The following is a 26,723-nucleotide window of genomic DNA, read 5'->3' on the forward strand; positions in this document are numbered from 1 at the left end:
TACTATCAGGTTCCCCCATGTCCTGTAGAGCCAGGGTGAAGCAGGTTTCAGCTGACCAGGTTGCCTGTCAGCAATGGTGGTAGTGCCTCTGCCAGGGAGAAAAAAACAAACCCAAAAGTCACCTTTTTTTTTGCCTTAAATTACAAAAGGTTCTCTTTTTATGTAAATTTGTTGGTTCTGTTTCTTTTAACCAAAAGTCCCTCTTGACAGGAATTAGTATTAGTGTAACTGTACTCTTTTGTAGATCATACAACGCTTTAAACCTGATAGAAGATCTGAAACTCTTGTACAGAACAGCAGGACTGCAAGGCAAAGGCATCTGTTTCCTTCTTACAGACAATGAGATCAAAGATGAGTCCTTCTTGGAATATCTGAACAATGTTTTATCATCAGGAGAGGTAAGATTACTTCTCATCATTGGTTTTCCACTTTGTGAATGGTTTAATTCTGAAGTTAAGAAAACCTGAATTTATTTGAATATTCTTTTGTATGTCAACAGGAACATGTTCACAAACTAAAACTAAACTACTTTTTATTATTACAGGATTATGAAAAATGGAAGCAATCCATTATGTTAGGTTGGTGTGAAACAAAGCTATTGTAAAATTAAGAATAAGCATCATCACTACATACAGAGAATTTATTTAAGTCAGACCCTTTAAAAGGTGTTGACAAACTGTCAGGTACCTGAGAATGGCTTAAAAAAATGTACAGCTGGGGAACATGGCTGAAATGTAACAAAGTTATCTGTTAGATTTAAATATCTTATGAGCGTACCTTTGTATGGTGAATTTATGTCCAGAATTAATGGGATGATTTTTATTGCTGTGGTAGCATGAAGGTTTAATCCTCCCACCACATAAAGCACAGCTAACTCACTCAGAAAAGTGAATGAAAAGCCGTATTTTACGAGCAGAATGAAATGCAATGAATATATACAAAATATACAGTATTTACAGTATATATAAAATTCACAGGCAAGAATGCAACACAGAAAAACCCTCCCAAGGAGAATCCCTCCTCGGGTTCCTCCAAAGTCCCTCTCTTCTCCCCATTTCTTGTCCAAGCTAACTAGATGAAAAAAGGAGGGAAAAAAAAAGAGAAATGGATATTAAGGGAAAATCGTTAGTTCAAAGCAGTTGTTAAGAAAGTTAGTTTTCTTATCTCATCAGTTTCAGTCCAAGGTCAGTTGCATGCAGGCTGGCCAAGAACAGAAAGAAAGGCAGAACTAACTGAGAGAAAGGAATGTGAGGGATATATTGCTATGGTTGTCTCACATATAACCAATGAAATTAGTTTAGACTTATCTTCCTTTTGTTTTCCTTTTTACACCAAAACATGCAGCTAGGGAACTCTGCAGCTATCTTTCTTAAAGGCACAGCCTGAAACTGTCACAATTGGTTTACTTAATTATTTTTTTTCCCAGGGGTATTTTTCAAAGTAATTTCTACTAGTTATTAGAATATCAAGAGAAAAAAACCCAAAGCTATTGTACATAAAGTTATTGTTTTTCACATGGGAGAGTGGGTTTTACAGCAATTTACATTTCATTGTGTTTAATAGAATCACTTCAATAAAAGTGGAATAGGTCCTAATAACTTGTGTGTCTGAGATGTATGCCCCTTCCTGCAATGCTATGCATTAAATGAACCTTACTCTATTCTGGTTTGGATTATCTCATAAACTATGAAATAAATCTTCCTTTTTCTCAAAGGTGTCAAACTTATTTGCACGTGATGAAATAGAAGAGATCATAAGTGACCTCATACCCATCTTCAAAAAGGAATATCCACGTAGACCTCCAACCAGTGAGGTTCTGTATGACTACTTCATGACTAGAGTCCATCGGAACCTTCATGTGGTTCTTTGCTTTTCACCAGTAGGTGAAAAATTCCGAAACAGGGCTCTGAAGTTCCCTGCTCTTGTTTCTGGATGCACTATAGATTGGTTCAGCCGATGGCCTAAGGATGCTCTGGTGGCAGGTAGGTGCATGTTTGGTCATTGCAGATATTTAATTCTTTGGTCAGTGGTCATAAGATTCTTCTAATTAATTTGAATTTGGCTAGTACACTGGCAGAAGAAACTTGGTTCTGAAACTTGATGCACATATTTTCTTCCCTAAAACTTGTTGTATTAAGCTGTTGAAATATTTCTAGCAGAGGAAAGGCTTCAAACCCAGATTGAAGGAATAATCACCACAGAGGTTGCTTAAGAGCATTAGTAAAGAAGGCAAAATACTACTAAAGAAAGAGTTTATTAGTGTCAGTGCCTGTGATCAGGCATATGGAGAAAGGTGGTGATTACGCAGTCCCTGGTAGCTAGCAGTTAAGGTCAGAGAGGAAAAGCAGTTGCACACTGGAAGAGAAAGCATACCAGACCCTTGGCTGTACTTCTTACTGAGAAGTGTGAAGTAATGTTCAGAATCTGATGCTGGAGAGTAAAGAAGACTGGGGTTTCAGAAACTGGGTGAAAGCTGACATAATATGTGCAGACATGCTTTTGTATTGCCTTGATTATAAGCTGTGAATTTTTACTGAATATTTACTTACATTTTTCTTCCTTTCTGGAGTATCTGAACATTTCCTGTCCTCATTTGATATGGACTGCACTGCTGATATAAAGAGGGAAATTGTGCAGTGTATGGGCTCATTCCAAGATGGAGTAGCAGAGAAATGCTCTGATTACTTTAAAAGATACAGACGTTCTGCACATGTGACTCCCAAATCCTACCTGTCCTTTATTCAGGGATATAAAAGCACATACAAAGAGAAGCATGCTGAACTGCAGTCATTAGCAAACAGGTAAACTGCTCAGTTTACTACTGTCTTTCTTTAGTATTCTTCCCCAGATAGGTATATTCTGATATGCCTCATTTCAATATTTGTCTCTTTTCACAGCAAAAAGAATGTTTTTTTTTAAATTTTCCTAATTTTTTTGTGATCAAATATTATAATTGCTCTTGTCATATGAAATAAAGGCTATATATTCTGGGGTAGGAAAAAGGGTAGTGATGTATGAAAAGACAAAATGAGGGGGGGAAAAGGTGAATATAACATTTGGCCATGTATTTTTAATGAGTAAAAGAACTAAATGTAATTTTGTAATGTATTCAGGATAGAATTTAATTTACCAAAAAGCAAATTCTGTTTTCTTGCTAAACAGATATATCCTCCCAACATGAACACTTAAGAAATACCCCTGGTGGTTTTGGTTTTGTGATCATAGAACCTCATACGGACTGCTGAGCTTTTTAGTAGTAGATTATTAAAGTGTTTTTGATGTACTCATTTTCCCGTTCAGATACTTTTTAGACTAATGAAGTCTATTCTCGGATTTATCTTCATGTCAGATATAGTCAAATAGAATATAAAAGTAGCATTGAATGTATCAGTTGATGTCATCCTTAAGAAAAACTGTCATCTAATTTTTCACAGATTGACACAAAGACCTGGAAGCCTTTAAGAAAGATTCAGTTTAGTTTATTTCACTTTAAAAATTTCTTGTTTTGTCTTACTCTTTTTCTGGCTGGTTTTGATTTCAGTGTTTTGGTTTTATTAGCCTTTTCAATATCTTCTTCAAACAGGAAATAGTGATTTGAGAATCACAAGAAATAGTGATTTGATTAGAATTCTAGTGATCAGAATATGCTTTCTGCTTTACAGAACTTAGTCTTTTGAGTATCAGGTTGGAGCTCAACAAGTATGGTGACATATGGAACTAATGTATAGGATTTATATGCAGTGAAAAAGGCATACTTCCTAAGACATGTTTAGAATTTCATGCCTCAGACTCTCTTCATGTATTTCTGTATTGCTAATTTTCATGGGTTGGAACCAGGTGATCCTTGTGGTCTCTTCCAACCCTGACAGATACTATGATACTGTGATACTATGACTCTCCAGATATGAGACAGTTGTATGAGAGTCCCTATACAAGTTTTATTTTTGGTGTAAAATGTGTTTTGCTAGTGTTTGTTCTGATTGGTGGCAATTCATTCTATTAATGGACTAATTTGGAAAGCAGAGTGTAAATTACACAGGGAATTACATTCTTATTATTTTGCTTTTTAACTCCAGAATGAATACTGGACTGGAAAAACTCAAAGAGGCTTCTGAGTCAGTGGCTGCTCTAAGCAGAGAGCTGGAAGTAAAAGAAAAGGAACTTCAAATTGCCAATGAGAAAGCTGACATGGTATGTAAACTGTATTTCTGTATGGATATATATATATTTTTTTTGTGCTCTTCTTATTTTTTCTATTTTGAAAAGATTAATCAAGTCAAAGGAACCTAAGTGTTGGGGGGAAAAGGGGATCTTGGAAACTAGGAAGAGGGACAAAAGTAAACTTGAGTTTTCCAGTTCTGGAATACAACAAATAACATTTTACAACAAAAAGTAATACTTTCTTCAACCTAAGTGTATTATTTAATATTTGGCATGTTGGGTTTCTCACATTCTAGGTATTGAAAGAAGTTACTGTAAAAGCACAGGCTGCTGAGAAGGTGAAGAGTGAAGTTCAGAAAGTAAAAGACAAAGCTCAAGCTATTGTAGACAGTATTTCAGTTGACAAAGCCATTGCTGAAGAGAAGTTGGAAGCTGCTAAACCTGCTTTGGAAGAGGCAGAAGCAGCTTTACAGGTTAGTACATAAATCATGCATAATATAATTTTACTACTGAGAAGATGAGCGTCTTTGAAAAAAAATAAAAATGGTAGATGCACTGAATAATGTTGACAGAAAATGTATGTATCATAGAATCATAGAATCATAGAGTCATAGAATCAATGAGGTTGGAAAAGACCTCAGAGATCACCAAGTCCAACCTGTCACCACAGACCTCATGACTAAACAATGGCACCAAGTGCCACGTCCAGTCCCCTCTTGAACACCTCCAGGGATGGTGACTCCACCACCTCCCTGGGCAGCCCATTCCAATGGCCAATCTCTCTTTCTGGGAAGAACTTTCTCCTCACCTCCAGCTTAAACTTCCCCTGGTGCAGCTTGAGACTGTGTCCTCTTTAGAACCTTTAGAATAAACCAAACCAGGTTGGAAGAGACCTTCAAGATCATCGTGTCCAACCCATCAACCAATCCAACCCACCCAAACAGCTAACCCATGGCACCAAGTACCCCATCAAGTCTCCTTGACTAGTTATGTAAATAACTATACATATTTTGAGGGGTTTTAGGTTCACTTTTGCTTTTCTTTTTCCACTTGAGTGCCAAACCCAGTTTTTGTCAGAAAATGGCAAGTTTTAACTCTTATTTGAAGCTATAGTTGATATCTGATGTGCTTCATTTGACATTAGACAAGGAACTAAACTTCTCTGCAGAGTTTCAAGACCCATCTGGATTCCTTCCTGTGGGATCTCTTCTGGATTATATGGTCCTGGACTGGCAGGGGGGTTGTACTCAATCTCCAGAGGTCCCTTCCAACCCCTAACATCCTGTGATCCTGTGAAGTATGAAGCTCACAATTTTGGATGGCAAATTTCCAGGCAGGGAGATTGCTATAGCAGAATTGTTCTTGCACTGTAGATAAATGTCTATTAAAATATTTGACAAATAAAAGATCACCTCCCTGGTAAAAAAAAACCACAAAGTAATTGGATATTTCACTCTCTTTCATGTGTTAGGACTGCTAGATATTATAAGAGATAGGTAGGTATGTAAAAGCTTGTAAGCATTTTAAAACATACAGTGACATTAGTATTTTTTTTAAGTTTGTGCAAGAATTGTCTGAGTTCAATACAACTCAGTGGCACTTTGCTCTGAATAAAAATGGCACATAAAATGCACATCTAGAAGTAAATTAATAAATCAAAATTAAGTGCAACTGTTTTGCCACATTTTGAATGGTAATATTAAAGTCTGGGCTGAATTTCCTTAAGGTCACTAAGAAATACAGGTTAAGGTTTCCACACGGATACCAGGAAAGAACTCCACTGAATTATCAAGTCACATTGAACCCAATGAGCAACAAAATATTAAAGGGAAACAAAAGGCAGACAGGAGGAAGGTCATCAGGATAATCTGCAATAATTTACAGTGCCTTTCTTGAAGTATAAACACAAGTAATTAAAATCCTCATTAATGAATTCCCAGTGACACATGTGCAAGACTAGAAACAGGGTGTTCTAACACCTCCAACACCTTGGTGGTTGCTGTTTGTCACTGTCATGTACTCCAGATGGTAGAACTGCAAAGCTTCTGATCCAAGTTACATCTGTTGTAGGAGTCGTCTGCCCATCAGCAGTTACCATTTTTCAGTGTCTGTTTGCCCCTTGTATGTTGTGCTGTATGCACTACCGCTCAAATCAGTGCTTCTCTAAAGAGACATCTTCAGTAGACTTTTCAGACAGTCCTTTCTAATCCATGATGTACACTAAAGGTACATATTACAGCATTAGATTTGCACCCTATGCTTACTTGGCCTTACTTAATAGAGGCTAGATTTTCATACATCATTGTATTTTATTTTTTTTTTCCTCAGGCTTGCTTCTCTAACAGAAACATTCCCAGTAAGATGAATGAGAAGGTGCAATACTATACATAGATTAATCCTTCTTTCTCATTTCCTTAATACACCTTCATTTACCAACCATCAACAGAATGTATTTTCCTTTCTGTATTCAATTTCTGGTCATTATGTTTGCAATTAAAAAAATGGGTAAAATTTCAAGATGTTTTTGTTTTGGTGCTTTTAAGTGCTGCTGTGGGGGTGGCTGAGCTGAGGTTTCCTAGTAGTTGCTAGAAAGGAGAAGGGAAACTAGATCAGGCTGGCCAGAGCCTCATCCAGCCTGCTCTTAAACACCTTCAGGGACGGGGCCTCAACCACATCCCTGGACAACCCATTCCAGGGCTTCACCACTCTCATGGTGAAGAACCTCCTCCTCACATCCAGCCTGAATCTCCCCACCTCCAGCTTCATTCCATTCCCCCTAGTCCTATCACTGCCTGAGATCCTGAGAAGTCCCTCCCCAGCCTTCCTGTAGGCCCCCTTCTGATACTGGAAGGCCACAATTAGGTCACCTCAGAGCCTTCTCTTCTCCAGACTGCACAGCCCCAACTCCCTGCCCATGGCAGGGGGGTTGGAACTAGATGATCCTTGTGGTCCCTTCCAACCCTGACTGATACTATGATACTATGATAAAATCTGCTTGGAAGGTCCTTCTCACTTCATGCTTTTAGAAGTAAAATTATTTTCAGTCAAATATAATATCAACAAGTTGTGGTTTTTTTTTTTCTTTTTCTCCAATGGATTAATACAGTTGGTGAGCTTGTGCTCTATGTCTTATTTAATAAACAATAATAGTAATTAATCTTTGTTTTAAATTCCTAGACAATAAAACCTGCAGATATTGCCACTGTGCGCACGTTGGGTCGACCTCCTCACCTCATTATGCGTATCATGGACTGTGTGCTACTGCTCTTCCAACGAAAAGTGAACAATGTGAAAATTGATCAAGAAAAATGCTGCACCATCCCATCATGGCAAGAGTCTCTGAAACTGATGACAGCAGGGAACTTCCTACAGAACCTGCAGGTGCTTGTGCAAGCTGCTTTTTGATATGTTCAAAGTTAAAAAAGCAGGAGATGGTGTCATCTCTGATGTTCATGGGCACACAAATATGCAAGGAGACACAAAATAAATCTGAAATGTTGAGGGCTTAAAAATAAGTATGTCATAATGAAATAAAACTGGTATCCTTCTGGCAAAGTGAGGTCATAAATCAATTATAGTTTCTTCTAAGACAATAAATTTGCTTTCAGTGAGAAGTGATTCATAGCTGTAAACATTTGGTGTAAGTAAGCATTGCTTATCTCTTTCATTAAACCTGATAGGAAACATCTTTTTTTCTGTACCTCACTTTTCATTAATTTTTAGCATTGCAGCTTGTGCAGTGGCTTGCAAAACATAGTTGAGTATTTGGCTTTACAAAGTCAGAATTTTTTTTGTTTTAATTGGGGATTTTCAGCTCCATAGCATGTGTCTAGGGAAGTGGGAAGAGTAGCTGGTAAATAAATACTGCCTCTGGTCTACCAGGAAACCACAGACGACAGGCTTGACCAGCTTTGTATTGTTGGTAGTGCCATGAATGCCATTAAGTATATTTACATTGCATTAATTATAAGGGCTTTAACATTTCATTGCTTGTGCATAGATAAACCTGTTTGTGCTTCAGAGAAAGCTGATCAGTAATGAACTTTCCTTATACCTTGAAAATAAATCCGTAATGAAGACCAAACTTATATAGAGTATTTGACCAGGAAGAAAACAGAAGTTTGAGGTGTGAAAAATGGAAGATGTTTGGGGTTTTGTGGTTGGGTTATTTTTGAGAAAAGAGAGGGTCAAGACAAATTCTTGAAATTGAAACACATTTCACTGATAAGATAATTTATGGAGAAGATAGCGGTCTTGCCCTTTGCTGCCTTGTAGAATGTATGCTTATGAACTGGAGCTAAGGTCTCCTTTTATTTTTGAAGATTAAATTATGTATTCAGTCCTAAGGAAAATGGAATTTAAGCATGGTATCAGTGATAATTTATATCAACAATTAGCTGTGCAGTGGTGGTGGACAGTGCAGGAAAGACAAGTTCATAAATGAAGGCAAACTTTTGCATATTGTAATACAGAACACGGTTTGACAAGCTCTCAAAGATGAATGCAACAGAGAACTTCATGTTAGCTGTTTGTAGCATTTGTGGTCTTGGTAATGTTCTGTGTGTGATGAAATACATGTATTTATAGTTTATGTGTATTACACACATTATGCATATTGCACTTTTTTAAAAAGCAATTTCCGAAGGACACGATTAATGAAGAAATGGTAGAACTTCTGAGCCCTTATTTTGAAATGGTGGACTACAACATTGAAACAGCTAGGAGAGTATGTGGGAATGTTGCTGGCCTTTGCTCATGGACCAAAGCTATGGCTGTGTTTTTTTCCATCAACAAAGAAGTATTACCTTTGAAGGTAAGTTTGTTAATCAGTGGGAGGCACACAGATACCCTTTGCCTCTTCTCTTCCTGCTTTGTGTGCACTTGAGGATTTCGTCTGCTGGGAGCATCAAGTGCCTTATTACAGTTGGTGCCATGCTTTGTAGGAGTTTATTATCTTGAAAATACTAACTCAATGGTAAAATAGATTTAAAATGTGCTACCACTTGTGTATTGTCAAAATTATGGAACTGGTGCAGTTTTATGTCTCTTAATTTCCTTCTGAATGGGGTTGAAGCAGCTGTCATCTAGTTTAATTCAATATTCCAGTTGCTTTCTCTTAATCAAAAATTAAGTTGGAAAACATCAAGATCTGGTTATTCTAATGTTCCAGAATTCAGTTTGCAAAAGGACCATTCAGAGACTCTGTCAAACAGTGTTATTGAGAGAGAAACAGGCCTGAACAGATTTTGAATGGTAAAAATGACAGTCAGAAAGAGCTAGGTCAGGTATGATTTTAACAGAGTAACTTATATTTATAATAGTAGTGACCAAGAAGGAAAATTTGTATTTATAGGTAGTACCCTTATTTAGGTTGGAGAAATTAAGTAGGTTCTAGTGGCATCAGCCTTTTTTGTAGCCCAGATCAGACTAACTTTGGCGTCAGATGGAGAGTAGCTGATATTCCCAGTTGTTTTTCTAATGATTGTTTTCTAATTGATGTTAGACCAACTGCTTAACTGCAGCTACCTGCAATAAGTAATTTGTTACACAATTAAAATGTTTTAATGAATGATGAAATATCTGTTGAGCAGTTTGATTTTGAAATATAGCACAGTAAAACGCTGAGAAATGTGGTGGCAAATCTTTGACATGCTGTATGTATGAACACACCTCTTTATTTGTAGGCTAATCTAGCAATCCAGGAAAATCGCCTAAGCACTGCTATGCTGGATCTGCAGAAAGCTGAAGAAGAACTGAGTGCCAAGCAAGAAGAGTTAGATATTGTGCAGGCAGATTATGAAAGCGCAATGAGAGAAAAACAGGTGAACCCTTCTTCACAGAAAAGCTGCCGCCCTTACTTTAAAGAAAACTTAATGCATTCTCTCAGTTTCATTGTTATTCTTTGGAAAGAATGTTTATGAGCAGAGGATAAGAGACAGATATTATTTAGATGCTATTTGCTGTTCCTCTTTGCTGTGGGTCTGCTCCTCCTATCCCAAATGATTATCCCAAATGATTCTCCTAATGATGTTGAGCCACATATAACTATCTTTGGTCCCTTACAGTGGGAATCAGACACATGACTGTAAATTATATGTTTTGTTGTATATTTTTCTCTAGACTTTGCTTGATGATGCTGAGCGTTGCCGTCATAAAATGCAAACTGCCTCAAGTCTTATATGTGGTTTAGCAGGTGAAAAAGAAAGGTGGACAGAACAAAGTAAAGAATTTGCTGTGCAAACCAAGAGGCTAGTGGGTAAGTTTTTTCCATACTTTCAAACTTGGAATTTTGTTAGTCACTTAACTTGTAATAGGTTGTGGAACTGAGAACATTCAGCATTTCAGCCTTTTCCTTTGTAGCTTAATTTGCCTGCTGCTAAAATGAGGGCAGTTGCTGTTAGTTCTCTTGCTAAAGCACTGGTAAGTAAAAAATACAGTATGAGATGAAGTTCATACAAAAAAACCCCAGTACTGCATTCTGTGTGGGCTTTTACTTTGTGAGCATAGCATGCACTGCATGCTTGGGACATTGATGTTTTAACTTGACTGATATTTGTAGGCAGCATTCCAAAGCAAGTGATATGTTTTCAAGTGCCAATAAACTGTCAATAGCTCAGAATACATATAGAGGGACTGATATTCAGGCACTGACATTTAGATGTAGAATATTTTTAATTGCAGTTACTAATGTTCATAACACTTTTGTTTCTCAGAAAATTTTTGTATTATAAATATACATTTGGAAACTGAAGTACTTTGCAATAAATAATGCATAAATTAATTGTATCTATTGCTTTACTGTGGTCTGAAGTTTAGCTTTGACATGCTGTTAAAAATTAGATCTTGTTTTATTTAGGTTTTATTTATTAGATATTTATTTATTATTTTTTATTAGATCTTGTTTTATTTAGGTTTTATTTATTAGATATTTATTTGTTATTTATTTATTAGATCTTGTTTTATTTAGGTTTTATATTATTTAGTGGCACAATATGCGTACATCTATTATTAACAGCCTCAAATTCCAAATACCTTCCCCACATACTCATTGTGGGGTTTTTATAGATAGCTACAAAAAGTGTAAAAAACACTAGTAGTCAGTATTAAAGTGTAGTATGTTCTCCAGTTCAGAGGTACAAAAAACCCTGCACTCAACTAAAGGAAACGACCCAAAAATGATGGTGTCATGAAACTTAGGTAGGTGGTTCCGAAGCTGCCCAGAAGATTAAAGCTTGTCACACTTACTACCTCTGTTATAGTACCTGTTACAACTTTTTAGTATTAGTATAATAATTATAATCGCTTTGTTCTTAATTAAGATTCCTAAATAAGAGGTTTTTCTCCCCAAAAGTATTGTTTTAGCCTCTTCTTGTGATTGTGCAGGGAAATACTGGAATGGGAAGTTTATGCTCAAGTTTATTCCAGTATGTCCTGCTTGTGTAGGATCTGGTGTTTGGAATAGGGGGATCATGTTTATGTTGGGTTGACCTTGACTGTCTGCCAGGTGTCCACTTCGTGATTTCCACAGTTGTAAGGGTAAAGTACATGTAACATCAAATGTAGCACTGACTTGTTATTTTGTGAGCCTTTGGAAAAAGGCTGGTTTGTCATTTTTATGGGTCAAAATGTGGTTTTAATTTATCAGCCAAACCATATAACAGCTAGATAGAGAGACAGCTTGTTCATAAAGAGAATTGACAAAGTTGTGTTGTTTTGTTATTTTATTTTGTTGTTGTTGGTTTCTTTTTAAGGTGATGTACTCTTGGCTACAGCTTTTGTGTCCTATTCTGGTCCTTTTAACCAAGAGTTCCGCAACCTGCTGTTAAATGACTGGCAAAAGGAAATGAAAAGACGAAAAATCCCCTTCAGTAACAATTTTAACGTCATAGAAATGTTGACTGATGTTCCAACTATCAGTGAATGGAACCTGCATGGATTACCAAATGATGACTTATCAATACAGAATGGAATCATTGTGACTAAAGCATCTCGTTATCCTTTATTAATCGATCCACAGGTGCAGGGTAAAATTTGGATTAAAAATAAAGAAGGCAAAAATGAACTTCAGGTAATAGGAATGCTGATGCTTTCATAATCCATTGAAATAATATTTAGCAAATGTCATTTGAATGAAATGTCTTGCCTGGGTATGAAGGATATCTCAGATATGTACTGATGGATTTGAGAAGTGGCTAGATATGAAAACATACCTTTGCTGTTAATTAATCTTAAAGAAACATACATTTGGGAAAACAGGGTAATGGAGCATGTTTGTAAAATACTACAAGCATTAGAAAAATACCCTGGATAAGTGATTAATGCAGGTTCATATAAATGTTTAAAAATTGAGATTCACTGCATGGCATTTTTATAATCTTTTAGTCTTGTTGTCTTAGTATGGACATCAAGTGCTAAATATTCTACAGGTGTACAAGGAAGCCAGTGTTGCAGCAATGTGCAGTCTGAGGCAAGATAACCAATTCAATGCAAATGGGAAAACAGGCAAAAGAAAGTTGATGTTTGCTACAATTATAATCACACCAATAATCCATATTTTTAAAAAGACATCCCTGAAAAAGATAAAAATGAGCTCAAATAATCTGAATAGGGTGGCTCTGAGAGTAATATTAGGCAACTACTTTCATATTGATTATCTCAATACAGAACCTTCTGATGATCTTTATGCTGAGGTGCTTTAACTATGGTGTTATAAACAATACTGGATGTGCTACAACCACAAGTTGAAAATTTCAGTTGGGGATGTTATCTAAGATAAAATTGAAGGTATTAAAAGGTTCCTCTGGACTTCTGTTCTAGCCGCACTTATAGCATATGAAACCTTTAAATTCAACTGCTTTTGCAGTTGGGAAATAGGAGTTTGCATTCAGTGAAATCTGAGATTATTGTACACTGATGATATGCTTTCTTGTAGTCACAATCTTTGTCTTAATCATAGTCTAGCCACAGGATAATTGATTTTTTCATGAATTTAAATAAAATACAGTAATTTATAAACATAAAATACACAAAAAGCTTGGTAACTGGGCACAGTGTAACATAGGTTCATGACTGTATTTTTAGATCACTTCCTTGAATCACAAATATTTTAGAAATCATTTAGAAGACAGCCTTTCCTTAGGAAGACCTCTTTTGATAGAAGATGTTGGAGAAGAGCTTGACCCAGCACTTGATAATGTTTTGGAAAGAAACTTCATTAAAACAGGTTCAACCAACAAGGTAAAAATTAAAGTGGAAACACTTGTTTCTCCCTATCTCCTCCACCCCCTCACCCTTTTCCCTCAGCGGAATAAACCCTAATAAGTATATGACTAAAAAATACTAAATTTGCATTTAAATTTGAGTAATACTGACATGAAAAAGTAGCTTGTAAGATCACAAATAGTTAATACATTAACCTTATCCCTGTGCATATGAAAAATTAAACATTTTGAAATAATTCATGAATGAGTCATGTAAAGTGTTCTATAGATATTCTCAACACATTCTTTGCATCATACAATTTGAAGCAGGATTTTTTTACCCTTTGGAAAATGTAACCCTTGTTTCTGTATGTAGTATCTCAAAGTGTGTGTACTGGTTCTTGATATCTCAACAATTCTTTCTAATAACCTTTTTTTTTAATACTTTTCTTAAGGTGAAGGTTGGTGATAAAGAAGTAGATGTTATGAATGGCTTCAGACTTTACATTACTACAAAACTGCCAAATCCAGGTTACTCTCCTGAAATTAGTGCTCAAACCTCCATCATTGACTTTACTGTGACCATGAAAGGTCTTGAAAATCAACTCTTAGGCAGAGTCATTCTCACAGAGAAAGAGGTAAAAGAATTAATTGTATCTTTTCCCTAGCTACACAACTTGACATTTACCTGTAGAAGGTTTTGTTTTCATTTTACTTTATTACTTTCTGTTCTGATGTTGCAGGGTGTTATGAATATATGAAAATTACTATGGAAATATGAATATTAATAAAATACCAATATTTTCTATGAATATGAAGATTAGCCAGCAATGTATTAAATGGGTTCAGTGTACATCTGGAGTATATATTTGCAATGGGAATGTATAGTATTTAGAAAATATAGCAATTTTAAGCAAAACAGGAAAAAAAATGGAAAAGAGAATCCCCAGTGCAATATGGTGCTTGACCACAGGGCAAGACTTGACAAGAACTGTAAATGCATGAGTTCCACCCAAGTAGGGGCAGCGCTGCTGCTGTATATTAGCTGTTGAAGCTTTTGGGGCACTCTTGTGCACCTGGTATGGCTGGTTGCCAGTAGGGATGCCACGTGGTCTCGATGGCTGGTCTGGCTTCAGCAGGATGGCGGGCGTTATGATGTGTTTCCACAAAGGGCTCTCCTGTCTTCTTGGGTAAACATAGGCACAGCATGAATTCCAGTTACAAGGCAAGCGAGGCTTGGCTTCTAAACCTCATAGCTTCTTGGGCTTGCAGTAAGTAAGGCTTGTGGCTTCTATCCCAGGTCTTGGACAGGGTGACTTGCAGCAAGGAGCATCCAGGCAGGTGAGTCCAGGCAAGACAAGGTGAATATAATTCAGCCAGTATTTATTACTTGCCTGAGATTCAGTTGGGCCAATAGGGCAACTGAAGCCAGCAAACAGTTACCCAATGAAATGGGATTTTGCCAGGCTGTGACCATAAAAGGCAGAAACATAGGCCTGGTCTAGGAGAAGCATACCCAGTGCCTGTGCTCTTACCCCAAAGGGAGACTTTGTTTACCAGACTTATTCCTTTATTCCTTTTCCCACATTACCCCGCACTCCTGCAAGAGGGCAGGGGGAGAGTGGGACCATGTCTAGACATACCAGGACCTGTCTGGGCTTGTGCTGGGCCCATTTGGCCCTACCACCACACAGGGTAACTTCTTGTCTCTATTGTGATTATTCTTACTATAATCTGTTTATGATGGTTTAAAAGCTGTCACAGAAGAAACGGACTCATCCAAGCTTAATTTTCTACTTGTCTTTACTGTTCAACTCTACCATACTCACCTTATTTTTCCTGTCTCAGTGAGTTACAACCTCATGATAATGACCTGTGAAAAAGAAAAGGCCCTGGAATAAAACCTGATGTTCTTCTGTCTATACACTGTGGAGCTCATGGCAACATAAACTGGTGCGGAAGGTTCAGACTTAGTTCTTTGCTCTGAGGGGAAATGTGCTAACTACCTACCATTGCAGATGAGTTAGTCCAAGTTCATGATGACAATCCCAATAAACATGCCACCAGCAGTTCTGTAGGGATGCTGCTTGATGTCTTTTGAACTACTGGACACCTAAATCCCTGTAACTACTATATTTGAAATCATGAGACACTACACATCTATGGCTGCATATTTACTAAGATTCTGGTAACAGCTGCAGTAAACGTTCACGAAAGAGGAATGTTTGTTCCCTTATTGTGGCATATGTTGCAGTCCTCCCATTCTTCTTCTCCACCTGTCCTCAGTGTAAGATATTCTTCCTTAAGGGCCTTGGTCATCTTGTTAATGTCAAGTAGTTGCACTTCATTACTGACCAGTCTACAGATCTCATGAGATAAATAATACCCCATTCTTTTATGAAGGCTTGTATTTAGTCAGACAGCTTTATTGCACCATCAGCTTCCCTTCAACCACTGACTGCTTGTAAACCCACATGCCATGATGTGTGCATTCACAAATCCAAACTTCACTTTTAGGCCCTGCAATACAATGTATTCTTCAAGATGATGGTCATTTTATCAGCAAATTCCTCCAGTCATTGTAAGTGCTGTATGCCTTTTTGGAGTACACAGAAAAGATAGGAGCTGAATTTTTCTCAGAGGGGCAAAGCAATAGACGGAGAAGTAATGGCCTCAAATTGAAACACGGGAAATTCTAATCAAGTATTAGGAAATAAGTAATTATGTTGAGTAGTCAAAACTGGAACAGGTTACCCAGGAATGTTGGGGAATCTGGAATGTTGTGGAATCTCTTGGAGGGGTTCAAGACTTAACTGGACATGACCCTGAGCAACTGAGCAAAGACCTTGTTTGAGCAGTGGTCTGGACTAGTTGATTTCTGAAAGTCCCTTCCAGACTAAGATTATCCTGCTACTCTGCGGTATCTTTGTCTCTAAACGTGAATATTTAATGTGTGGATATACTATGCTCTCTGGACCGGCTTCTCAGAGTAGTAGACCCACATACTGCTTTGTTTTATGATATCCAATATTAGAATGTATGTGTGTAACTTCTGACTCTCTGAAGTTAATGATTCAAGGTTTGTATGCACATATATATTCTCATCATTCCGCTGTCTCTAATACAGTTCTGCACTTGGAATGAATGAGATTTAGACATGCAGTGAGAAAAAGAGTTTACAGCACATCATTTAAACATTCTACAATGTCTGGCTTTTCATTCCTATGTTGTCTGGTATGCCCATTGGTAGAATCTGTGTTATGCATCTTAAAGACTGATTCATTATTGATAAGAATACTGGTACTGTATTCTTCCTTTCTACCAGAATATTAAACCATTTTGCATGACGTGAGCTAAGCATAAGAAGGTCAAAGGATAGCTGGTATAAATGTAATTCTACTCTATTTATTGGAATAATTGGGTTTGAGAGATTTTATATGTATATATCTAAATGTGGTATAACTTGTACTGTTTTAATATGATGGCTTTGATACATGAGCTGTCATGTATTCTGACAAAAACCTTGTTTATTTAGTGTTGTAGAAATAGATAAGTCAGGTCAGTAGAAAGATAATATACAAGAAATATTTATGACTTTTTGAATTTTCATATTTCACAATTTGTGGTGGCAAAAGCCTCAAGTCTCATAAGGAACAGTTGATGCAAATTCTTGCACTTGTGAATCATCTTGTGACAGCATGATATAAGCTATGTAGCAGCTTTTATATTTTATGAATATTAAGAAGATCCAGCATTCTTTGGTACAGCCTGTAAAATTACATCAGCTCGTGTATGTTAATTACTCTACGACAATGCTCCTAAATCTTTTCTACCCAGTGATGATGATATATACCTTTTGTACAGTTACAAGAAAAGAGCCTAATTCTGAGAATGAAATGAGGATAATTTGTTTTTTTTGTTTTTAAGATAACGGGACTTTCTTCACAAGAATGCTTGAAAAACTTAGAAGTGTTAGCAGAATAAGGGAGTGAGAAGGCCACAAGTTTAGAATATTGCAAAAAAAGAAATAAATTCAAAATTTTTAACAGCGTTGTATATCTGTATCAATGAAGTCTACTCAAATGGGGGAAATAAAACTTTGCCTTAAGCCTTGCATTAGAGGGTAGAAGGGCTCCACAGAGGGACCTCGACTGATTGGACAGATGGGCAGAGTCCAACATGATGACATTTAACAAATGCAAGTGCCGGGTGCTGCACTTTGGACACAGCAACCCCATGCAGTGCTACAGGCTGGGGTCAGAGTGGCTGGAGAGATGCCAAACAGAAAGGGACCTGGGGGTACTGATTGACAACCACCTGAACATGAGCCAGCAGTGTGCACAGGTGGCCAAGAAGACCAATGGCATCCTGGCCTGCATCAAGAATAGTGTGGCCAGCAGGAGCAGGGAAATCATTGTGCCCCTGTACTCTGTACTGGTTAGGCCATTCCTTGAGTACTGTGTCCAGTTCTGGGCTCCTCAGTTTAAGAAGGACATTACTTGAACGTGTCCAGAGGAGGGCAACAAGGCTGGTGAGAGGCCTTGAGCACAAGCCCTATGAGGAGAGGCTGAGGGAGCTGGGATTGTTTAGCCTGGAGAAGAGGAGGCTCAGGGGTGACCTCATTGCCCTCTACAACTACCTGAAAGGTGGTTGTAGTCAGGAGGGGGTTGCTCTTTTCTCCCAAGCAACCAGCACCAGAACAAGAGGACACAGTCTCAAGCTGCACCAGGGGAGGTTTAGACTCGAGGTGAGGAGGAAGTTCTTCACCGAGCGAGTCATTTGTCATTGGAACGGGTTGCCCAGGGAGGTGTTGGAGTCACCATCCCTGGAGGTGGTCAAGAGAGGATTGGATGTGGCACTTGGTGCCATGGTTCAGTCATGAGGTCTGTGGTGACAGGTTGGACTTGATGATCTTTGAGGTCTCTCCCAACCTTGGTGATTCTGTGAATCTGTAAGGTCTCAGCTTCATATTGCCCTTAGTGCTGTATGAGATCCTCTAGTCCTTACTGTTATCCCTGTTTCTTTAGAATAGTAGTAGCCTGTGTGCAGTGCTGAAGTGGACTTCAAAGGCGGAGTAAACACACAGCTTCCAACTTCGGAGGAACATTGCTAAAACTACCCATCACTCCTTTGTCAACAGAGGAGTATTTCCATAGACACAGATAATATTTCTATCAACTGGCTCACTTTTTGGTGATTTATAAGATTCATATTATTTTTATCTTCTGAAAGAATTTTAACCCTTTCTCTCTATACATCTATTTTATTTATTTTACTTCACTTTATGGAAACATTTTGTATTGTTTCAATTAAATATTTTTATGTTTGAGAGATTCGTTTGCAATCAGTTTTTAAGAGTAGCTTAAGAATGAACTGAAAGGCCTTTTTCTCTTTTCAGAAGAACATATTTTTCTAGATATTCTAAACAGGGTTTGTGTTTTTGTTTGTTTGTTTTTCTTTCTTAAATACAAAGCTGCTAATCAACAGGTATCCACAGGTGACCACTAGAAAGCAAAGTATGAATACCATCTAGTTTGTATTAATTAATCAACTAGATAGCGAAACAAATACATTTGGATTCTACATGTTTGAGGTTTTTTTCTTAATCAGTGAAGCCTTTTAGTGAGAGACTGAAGTTATCTCTGTTTGATGGAGTATTTTTAGATGCACTTCTTGAACTATTTGAGGTTTGATTCAATGGCTAAGCATGCTCATTGTTACTGAGACTATTTTTTCAATATGGTGATTGGAAAACTGGTCGTAAGTAATGATGGCATTAGATAAAGTCAAATAAAATCCTGTGCCTGGAAAGATGGTTGCACTTTGAAGCAAAAGGAGAAGAAAAAGCAATTACTATTCTGAACTTCTAATTGCATTAGAGTGCTATATGAGCATGATCCATAGTATTTGCTTAAATGATTTGTTCATGCATGCTTATGTAAGCAGGATCAGAAATCTGGCAGTAGACCTGCTGTCAGAAATACAGCTGGAATTCTTTCCCCAAATTAATGCAGTTACTCTTGACTTGTATTGTTTTAGTAGGATCAGTATGTTTAAAACTGATTATCTTCTTTTAGTTTGATTTTTGATTACTCTTCTGTTTTCCAAATATTACCATATATTCTAACAGGAACTGGAGAGAGAAAGAACAAATCTTATTGAAGATGTGGCTAGGAATAAAAGGAGGATTAAAGACTTAGAGGACAACCTTTTGTTCCGACTTACAAGCACTAAGGGTTCTCTGGCAGATGATGAGAGTCTAACAAATGTACTGAGTAACACTAAGAAGGCTGCTGAGGAGGTAACACAGAAACTGAAAACTTCTGCAGAAACTGAAGTACAGATCAACTCAGCCTGTGAAGAGTACAGACCTGGTGAGTGAAGGTAGTGATGAAGGACAAATGACTAGAGTGTTTGGTTAAAACTAATACTTAGAGCAAGAGAAGTGATAGAATGAGATCAGGAAGACCATGATAGGTTAGAAGGATGTGTGTTTTCCTGTCAATAAAATGTATCTAGGAAATAGTATTTTGAACTACAATGGTGAAAAGAGTTAATGTTACATTTCATGTGAAATTTATAAAATGGAATGATCTGTTCTCTCTCCAGACTTCCCAGTACTCCATACAGGTGTACCTGTCTGTCTAGTCTACTAGTTAAGAAAATTGTCTGGTTGTTCTTTTTTCTATTAAAATGACACTTTTTATGGACTATCAGTGAAACTAAAGAGTGTATCTGGGTAGCTGCATGTTTGAATCCAACATGCTGACATTCTGTTAGGGGGCTGGTATAAACACAAATGGTTTTTGTATCTGTTTAGATGAATGCTTTGTTTATCCTGTCATAGATCCTTAAGTTACTGTAGTCAGTACATTTCATCAGTCTGTTGGCTTTTAACTGACAGGTGAAAAAACCTAACAACTCTGCAATTAAGTCTTATACCTGGACTTTAGGAAATCTGTAAAATGGCACAGTTAGTGTACCAGAAATCATTGCAGCTTTTGTAAAAGCTTTGTGTTCAAAACTAAATGACTGCCGAAATAAGTTAAATCAGTGGATAAGTCAAATCAATATAGTTAATTTGGCTTTTATATGACTCCTGTAAAGGTCTGTAAAGAGAAATTTGTTCAGGTAGTCAAGAAGTACTTCAAACCATCTTACCTTTTTTATGTTCTAGAGATGATGTTAACATTGCAGTATGCCATCCAGATGTTTTCCAAATATGTTCATATTTGCAAGTCTAGCTTTACTTAGGATGCATTAATTACAGAAAAGGGGGTGGGGTGGGTTTGCTGATGTATAAATGAAGATTAATGTTTTAATTGGTTAGAATTAATGAGTTAGACTTAAACTCACTCTGCTTGCTGTAGGGAGTTAAAATTTTCTGCTCTGCATTTCTACTGTTGAACACAGTCTTTCCTCCTGTTCTTCAGTTGCAGCTCGAGGTAGCATCTTATACTTCCTCATTACTGAGATGAGCATGGTCAATGTGATGTATCAAACTTCACTTCGGCAGTTTTTGGGGCTTTTTGACCTCTCTGTCGCCAGGTAATTTAGCTAACAATAAGCATAATTTGTATTTAAGCAGTCCTGGAGGTGATTGTTGTACAGTAAAGATTTGTTGTAAAGAAAGAAAACAGAAAGAACAGTTGCTTGTAACGATCTTGGCAGGAATTTTCAGTTTAAATACCCTTAAGCCTTTACCAAGGCAATGAGCACTCACATGTACTTAGAGTCCTTAAAAATTATGCATTAGGTAATTAATAGCTATTATACTGTGTTGATTTTCAGTTATGCAGAAAGGCTTGATGAGAAAGGATTTTTTTTGTTGCTCCTTCAATCTGCAAGTTGCTGCTAGCTAGCTGTCTGGTGTTCCATTTGTGATTTGTGATTTTTTCCTCTTTTGAGAATTCTGAACTATGTTTTTTTGTCTTTCACATAGTGTTCCCTGTAATAATTTCTTCCAACAGAGCTACCAAGAGCCCTGTGACTAGCAAGAGGATTACTAATATTATTGAACATATGACATACGAAGTCTTCAAATATACCACTCGAGGACTCTATGAGGAACACAAATTTCTTTTCACCTTATTACTTACACTGAAGATTGATATACAAAGAAACAGAGTGGAACACGAAGAATTTCTGACACTTATTAAAGGTTGGAACTACAGAACAGTTTTAAGTAGAGAGTGTATTATTGTAGGAAATTTTTTGAGCTGCAGTTATATCTCCTAGCCAACCCAATGGTTCCATTTGCACATGACAAGGCAGTCAGTCAAAAGAATACGTGCTCATCTGTCTGGCCTGGTGATAGACAAGGTTGTATAGTAGTTCTCATTTATAATAGCACACTGAATATAGATAAATATACCCTTGAGCATCAAAAGAATTTAAAAGACAAATTGCGTATTCTTTCAGGTGATATTTATATCTGCCACTCAGATAACATCAGATATGTGTTTGACCTAGATTATTTATAAATATACTAAACATCTTTTAGTTGATTTGGTAATTGTGGGAGGATGAATAAGCAGATAGGAACAAAAAGCAATGTTAATGGTTTAAAAGGCTCACACTCTTAGCTGAATGTAGCATAACTTTAGTCTTAGCTGTGTGCAAACACTGTGCATTTTCACTTGAAAGCTTGGAATAACTTTGTGTTATCTTCCCAACACACTTGGTTTTCTAGGCAACATTTATTTATGGATTATAAGTGTTACATTTTCTGTGTTGAATCTTCAGAATATATTTTCCTGACAAGTATTTATTTCCAGGTACATTACACAAAGAAATATTAAATCTTTAAAAGAGCTGGTTAGCAAAAATAAGCATAATGTACACAAAGAAAAAAATAATTATGACAAACTATAAACTCTTCTTCACCAAAGAAGGTGTGAGTTTGTAAGGTAGAGAAACCTTGAACTCTCATGGCTGAAAGTCTGGATTCTTGTGGCTTTTTTCTTCTCCACCCTTTTTTTTTCAGTCTACCTCAGAAATTTCTTTCTGACTGTCCTTAGTTATTAAGCAGTCATTCTGCAAACTGAGAAGACTTAGTCATGTGAATATAGTCTTGCAATGTGTAGTGTAATATTTTTTTTTGTCTTTTGCATGTCTCCAACAGTTCTAGTTTTAGCTAATCCTGAATTTCTTCCAGGTGGTGCTTCCCTGGACCTTAAAGCCTGTCCTCCTAAACCAGCTAAATGGATTCTGGATATGACTTGGTTGAACTTAGTGGAGCTCAGTAAGCTTAAACAATTTTCAGACATTCTTAATCAAGTAAGTAAGAGCTTTTTAAACTTAATGTCGTTTGACAGTGGTTGCCTGGTAGTGGTCAAGGCATATGGGAAACTAGCTTGTTTTATAGAACAGAATGAAACTACCAGCAGATGGCCACAGTTGTGGCCCCAGCTGCTTAGTAACAGAGGAGAAAATTTCACACCCTGTATAATTATACTTTCAGATTGGGATACAATTGGGATACACACCTAGTGTTGTCAGAGCTATGTCTAAGCCTATCTGTGTTCTGACCTAACAATCCCATTTTATCATTAATGGAAAACACTGAGCAGTAGCTCATTTTTTCAGAGTATGAATAAAAGCATTGCCGCCTTCTACAATTTTGTACCTAAAATTTGAAAGCTTATCTGCTTTTTGGTGTTGCTGGGGTTTTTTTATTTGTTTGTTTGTTTGTTTTTAAGTAGAATTACTAAATCTGTGTACTAACATTGCTAAAACAAATGCCTGTGTGTGGATTATGTGTCTCTGACCCATGTCTGTCACCGTGGGAGTGGTGAGACCCTGGAGTGGGTTGTCCAGGGAGGTGGTCGAGGCCCCATCCCTGGGGATGTTTAAGAGCAGGCTGGATGAGGCTCTGGCCAGGCTGATCTAGTGTGGGGTGTCCCTGCCCATGGCAGGGGGGTTGGAACTAGATGATCCTTGTGGTCCCTTCCAACCCTGAATGAAACTATGACCCTCATTAAAAGTTTGTGACCCAGTGGCAGTCAGAATGTGACTTGTCTGTTTAGAGAAATTTACTCCTTTGATTGTATAAATGCAGATTTCCAGAACAGAGAAACAGTGGAAAATCTGGTTTGATAGTGAGAATCCTGAAGAAGAACTGGTTCCTAGTGGCTATAGTCAATCCCTGGACTGCTTCAGACATCTTCTTCTTATCAGATCCTGGTGCCCTGACAGGACCATAGCTCAGGTACATTTATATAACAAATATAGTCTATTTAGGTGTCATTGGAATAGTTACAGAATTGCAATTTGGTACCTTTTCAGTTTAGCTCTAAACTTCTTCTCAGGCAATTTATGCAGTGTTGACAAAATTATTCCAATATATTGAATAATATTAGCCCACGATTTTACTAAGGTGACAGGATTTTATTTGGAAACATGTATTTATCCACTTCTTCTTTATCAATTCAGGAGGTATTTTTGCCTTCACTGGTATTACTACTTAGAATTATAAAAGTGTTCTTATGTTAGGCTGAAGTAAAATATTTTCATGATTTTTATCTCAGTTGGCTAAGAGAAAACAAAACAATTGGAAACAATGAAACAAATAAATGAAAACTGGGGAATCATTTCTTGTATGGAAAAATTAGACCTACATTGCAAAAAATCCATATCAAGGTCTGCTTAAAGTCTTTTATTTAAAGCCATCTATTTAGAAAATAGAGAAATGTAAAATTAAAGTTTATTAAATGGTTAAACTTATTATTTTGTAAAACATCAGATTCCAGGATTCTATTCTTAATCTTGATTTTTTCCAGTGCAAAAAAAAAAGTAAAACTTATGCAATTGCTGCTAGATTCAGTGCAATACTTGGCAGTTTACTGAAGTCAGACTGCATCACTAAAAATGATGCTGTGTAAGTCTTTCACATGTGCATTAAATGCCTGAAACCAATCATGCAAAAATAGTTCCTTAGTTCTGTTAATGGAGGCAAGATACATTTTCAATTTACTATGTTTTAATGAAAACTGACAGTTTATCAAGTGCTAAATGCTGAATATCTTTTTCTCTCTGAGAAGTAATGCAGTGGTTTTAATGGGAATATGGTTCTAAACCAAAAGCAATGCAATAAGAAAGAATATGATAAAAATAGTCTCAGACTATTTGAAAGAGCCCTTTCTGTTTCTTAGTGAAAAGGAATAATAATACAACAACTTTCAAACTAAATAAGCAATAACAGAGTTGATCTTCACCTGATCCTCTGCATCTTCTACTTTGTAATAGTAATTTCCATCATTAATTTATTGTTCAAATATGAAGGTGGGAGAGAGCCAAAACCTTTGAGGCATATATTCCATACTTTCCTTCTCTTTTCTCTAGTACTTGGAAAGGAAAGCTAGACTTAGGAGTTATGCAGTCTAGTGGAGATAGCATATTTAAATCTTCATAAAGGTTTAATAATGCTATACTGTAATTATAGGTGTTATATATAATATTACATGCAGATATATGTAATAGAATAATTATTTGTTAAGCCTTAACTGGTCTAATAAGGCTGTAATAAATAACACCTTCAAAGACAGTGTGCTATATTAATATGTAAAAATAAATTTGCATGTTTGCTCTTTGCTCTTCAGTTTACTTCTAGGTTGGATTTACGCTTAGAAGAAAACAGTATTAAATGGTTACATAACAAGTTAAATTTACCCTTTCTAATATAGGCAAGAAAATACATCATTGACACCATGGGGGAGAAATATGTGGAGGGAGTCATCTTAGACTTGGAGAAGACATGGGAAGAGTCAGATCCACGTACTCCTCTCATATGCTTGCTTTCTGTGGGCTCTGATCCTATGGACTCAATTATTGCTTTGGGAAGAAGACTGAAGACAGAGACACATTGTCTTTCCATGGGCCAGGGGCAAGAGATCCATGCTCGTAAGCTTCTACATCAGACAATGGCTCACGTAAGAGATTAAAATTTGATTTGTTTTTGGTATCTGCATTAAAATCATAGAAATGAAAATTCTATCATGAAATGAAGTTGGTGAGTAGTTAATGCTAATTCAAAAGCATATATTTATTGGTAGAAATAATTGTCCTGAGCAATAGAACTGGTTTTTTCAGTCATGTAATTGGCTGCAACAAGCTTTTTGGGACTGTGCAGGTATCAGTGGTTTTCATAAAATGAAGTTTTGGTTGTAGGCTATTGACTGCTGAACACACTGCTGTGTTAATTGTTTGGATTGCATTAATATTAAATATTCTTCAGCAAGCATTTCATAACATTTTTTTCAGTGTTGCATTTTTAGTAATACAAACATATATTGTTAAATGAAGAAGATTATTTCCAACCTTGAGAAAAACAAGGCTGTATAGCAAAATAATTTGTATTACTATTGTCTGAAATTTGAATTGGGATTTTTAATCTAATAGCACAGGCATTATATAAGAGAAAAATGGAAGCATTAAAGAAATAAAATTTCCTGTATGAGAAAGAAAAGATGAGATGTTCCAATTTATTTTCTTTGTCCATCAGGCAGGTGGTTGTACTGCTGTGCCTGCTGATGTGAACTAATTAAACTTCTTGTGCTTCTGTTATGAGCTTCTTCCTTGTCTGTGTAACCAGCTTTCCTCTGACCTTTGCCTCAGATTCTTATTTTACCACTTCACATTAAGAGCTAATTAGCAGATCTGATAAGAAACTCACTTGATATGGAAGAAGAGCTCCTTCTGTTTAGCTAAGAGAAATGCAGTTTCTCTCTCACTGTCTCACATATCCTCTTAGTGAAGTGTGTGAGATGTCTGTATGAAGTATGGTAATTCAGGTGAGAAATTTCAGTATCTATCATTTGACAATAATAATTAAGAAAGTGTGTTTGGTTATTTTCTAAGCCTGTGGCTGTTGTGAAGAACAAGGTTTAGCCTTCTGCTTTATGGAGTTAGTTCTGAGCTTCCATATGCAAGTCATGATTTATCAGTGTTTACAAGCACTATACTCATGTCCAGATATGTTTTAAATCATAGAATTGTATTTATTGGAAACAACCTTTAAGAGACATCAACTTCAACCATTGTATACTCTGGTGCTAAACCATATCCCTTAGCACCATGTCTATGTATCATTTAAACATGATTTAAACATTGGAACTAGATGATCCTTGTGGTCCCTTCCAACCCTGACTGATACTATGATACTAGGGAGAAGAGACTAACCTCCATCTTGCCAAAGCCTCCTTTGAGGTAGTTGTAGCAAGCAAGAAGGTCTTCCTTGCACTGCTTAGGCTGCACCTCAAGTACTGTGTCCAGTTCTGGGCCCCTCAGTTTAGGAAGGAGGTTGACTTGCTGGAACGAGTCCAGAGAAGGGCAACGAAGTTGGTGAGGGGCTTGGAACACAAG

The 26,723-nt window shown here is 36.8% G+C and overlaps 1 protein-coding gene across 1 annotated transcript in view; it reads left to right on the forward strand.

Moving 5' to 3' along the window:
- The window catches only part of DNAH5 (dynein axonemal heavy chain 5), a 125,431-nt gene that overhangs the window by 85,564 nt on the left and 13,144 nt on the right, over window positions 1–26,723 (forward strand). The window contains 18 exon segments of the mRNA XM_068161997.1: window positions 245–398; window positions 1,715–1,982; window positions 2,570–2,801; window positions 4,077–4,191; window positions 4,458–4,634; window positions 7,339–7,542; window positions 8,795–8,974; window positions 9,846–9,983; window positions 10,282–10,417; window positions 11,913–12,229; window positions 13,243–13,398; window positions 13,817–13,999; window positions 19,492–19,735; window positions 20,795–20,909; window positions 21,332–21,522; window positions 22,519–22,640; window positions 23,422–23,571; window positions 25,046–25,291. Of these exon segments, the coding sequence (XP_068018098.1) occupies window positions 245–398; window positions 1,715–1,982; window positions 2,570–2,801; window positions 4,077–4,191; window positions 4,458–4,634; window positions 7,339–7,542; window positions 8,795–8,974; window positions 9,846–9,983; window positions 10,282–10,417; window positions 11,913–12,229; window positions 13,243–13,398; window positions 13,817–13,999; window positions 19,492–19,735; window positions 20,795–20,909; window positions 21,332–21,522; window positions 22,519–22,640; window positions 23,422–23,571; window positions 25,046–25,291 (3,328 nt within the window).

Source organism: Melanerpes formicivorus, unplaced genomic scaffold (genome assembly GCF_026170545.1).
Source record: "Melanerpes formicivorus ecotype bairdi unplaced genomic scaffold, bMelFor1.0.p_v2 SCAF_61, whole genome shotgun sequence".
NCBI classification, from domain to species: Eukaryota; Metazoa; Chordata; class Aves; order Piciformes; family Picidae; genus Melanerpes; species Melanerpes formicivorus.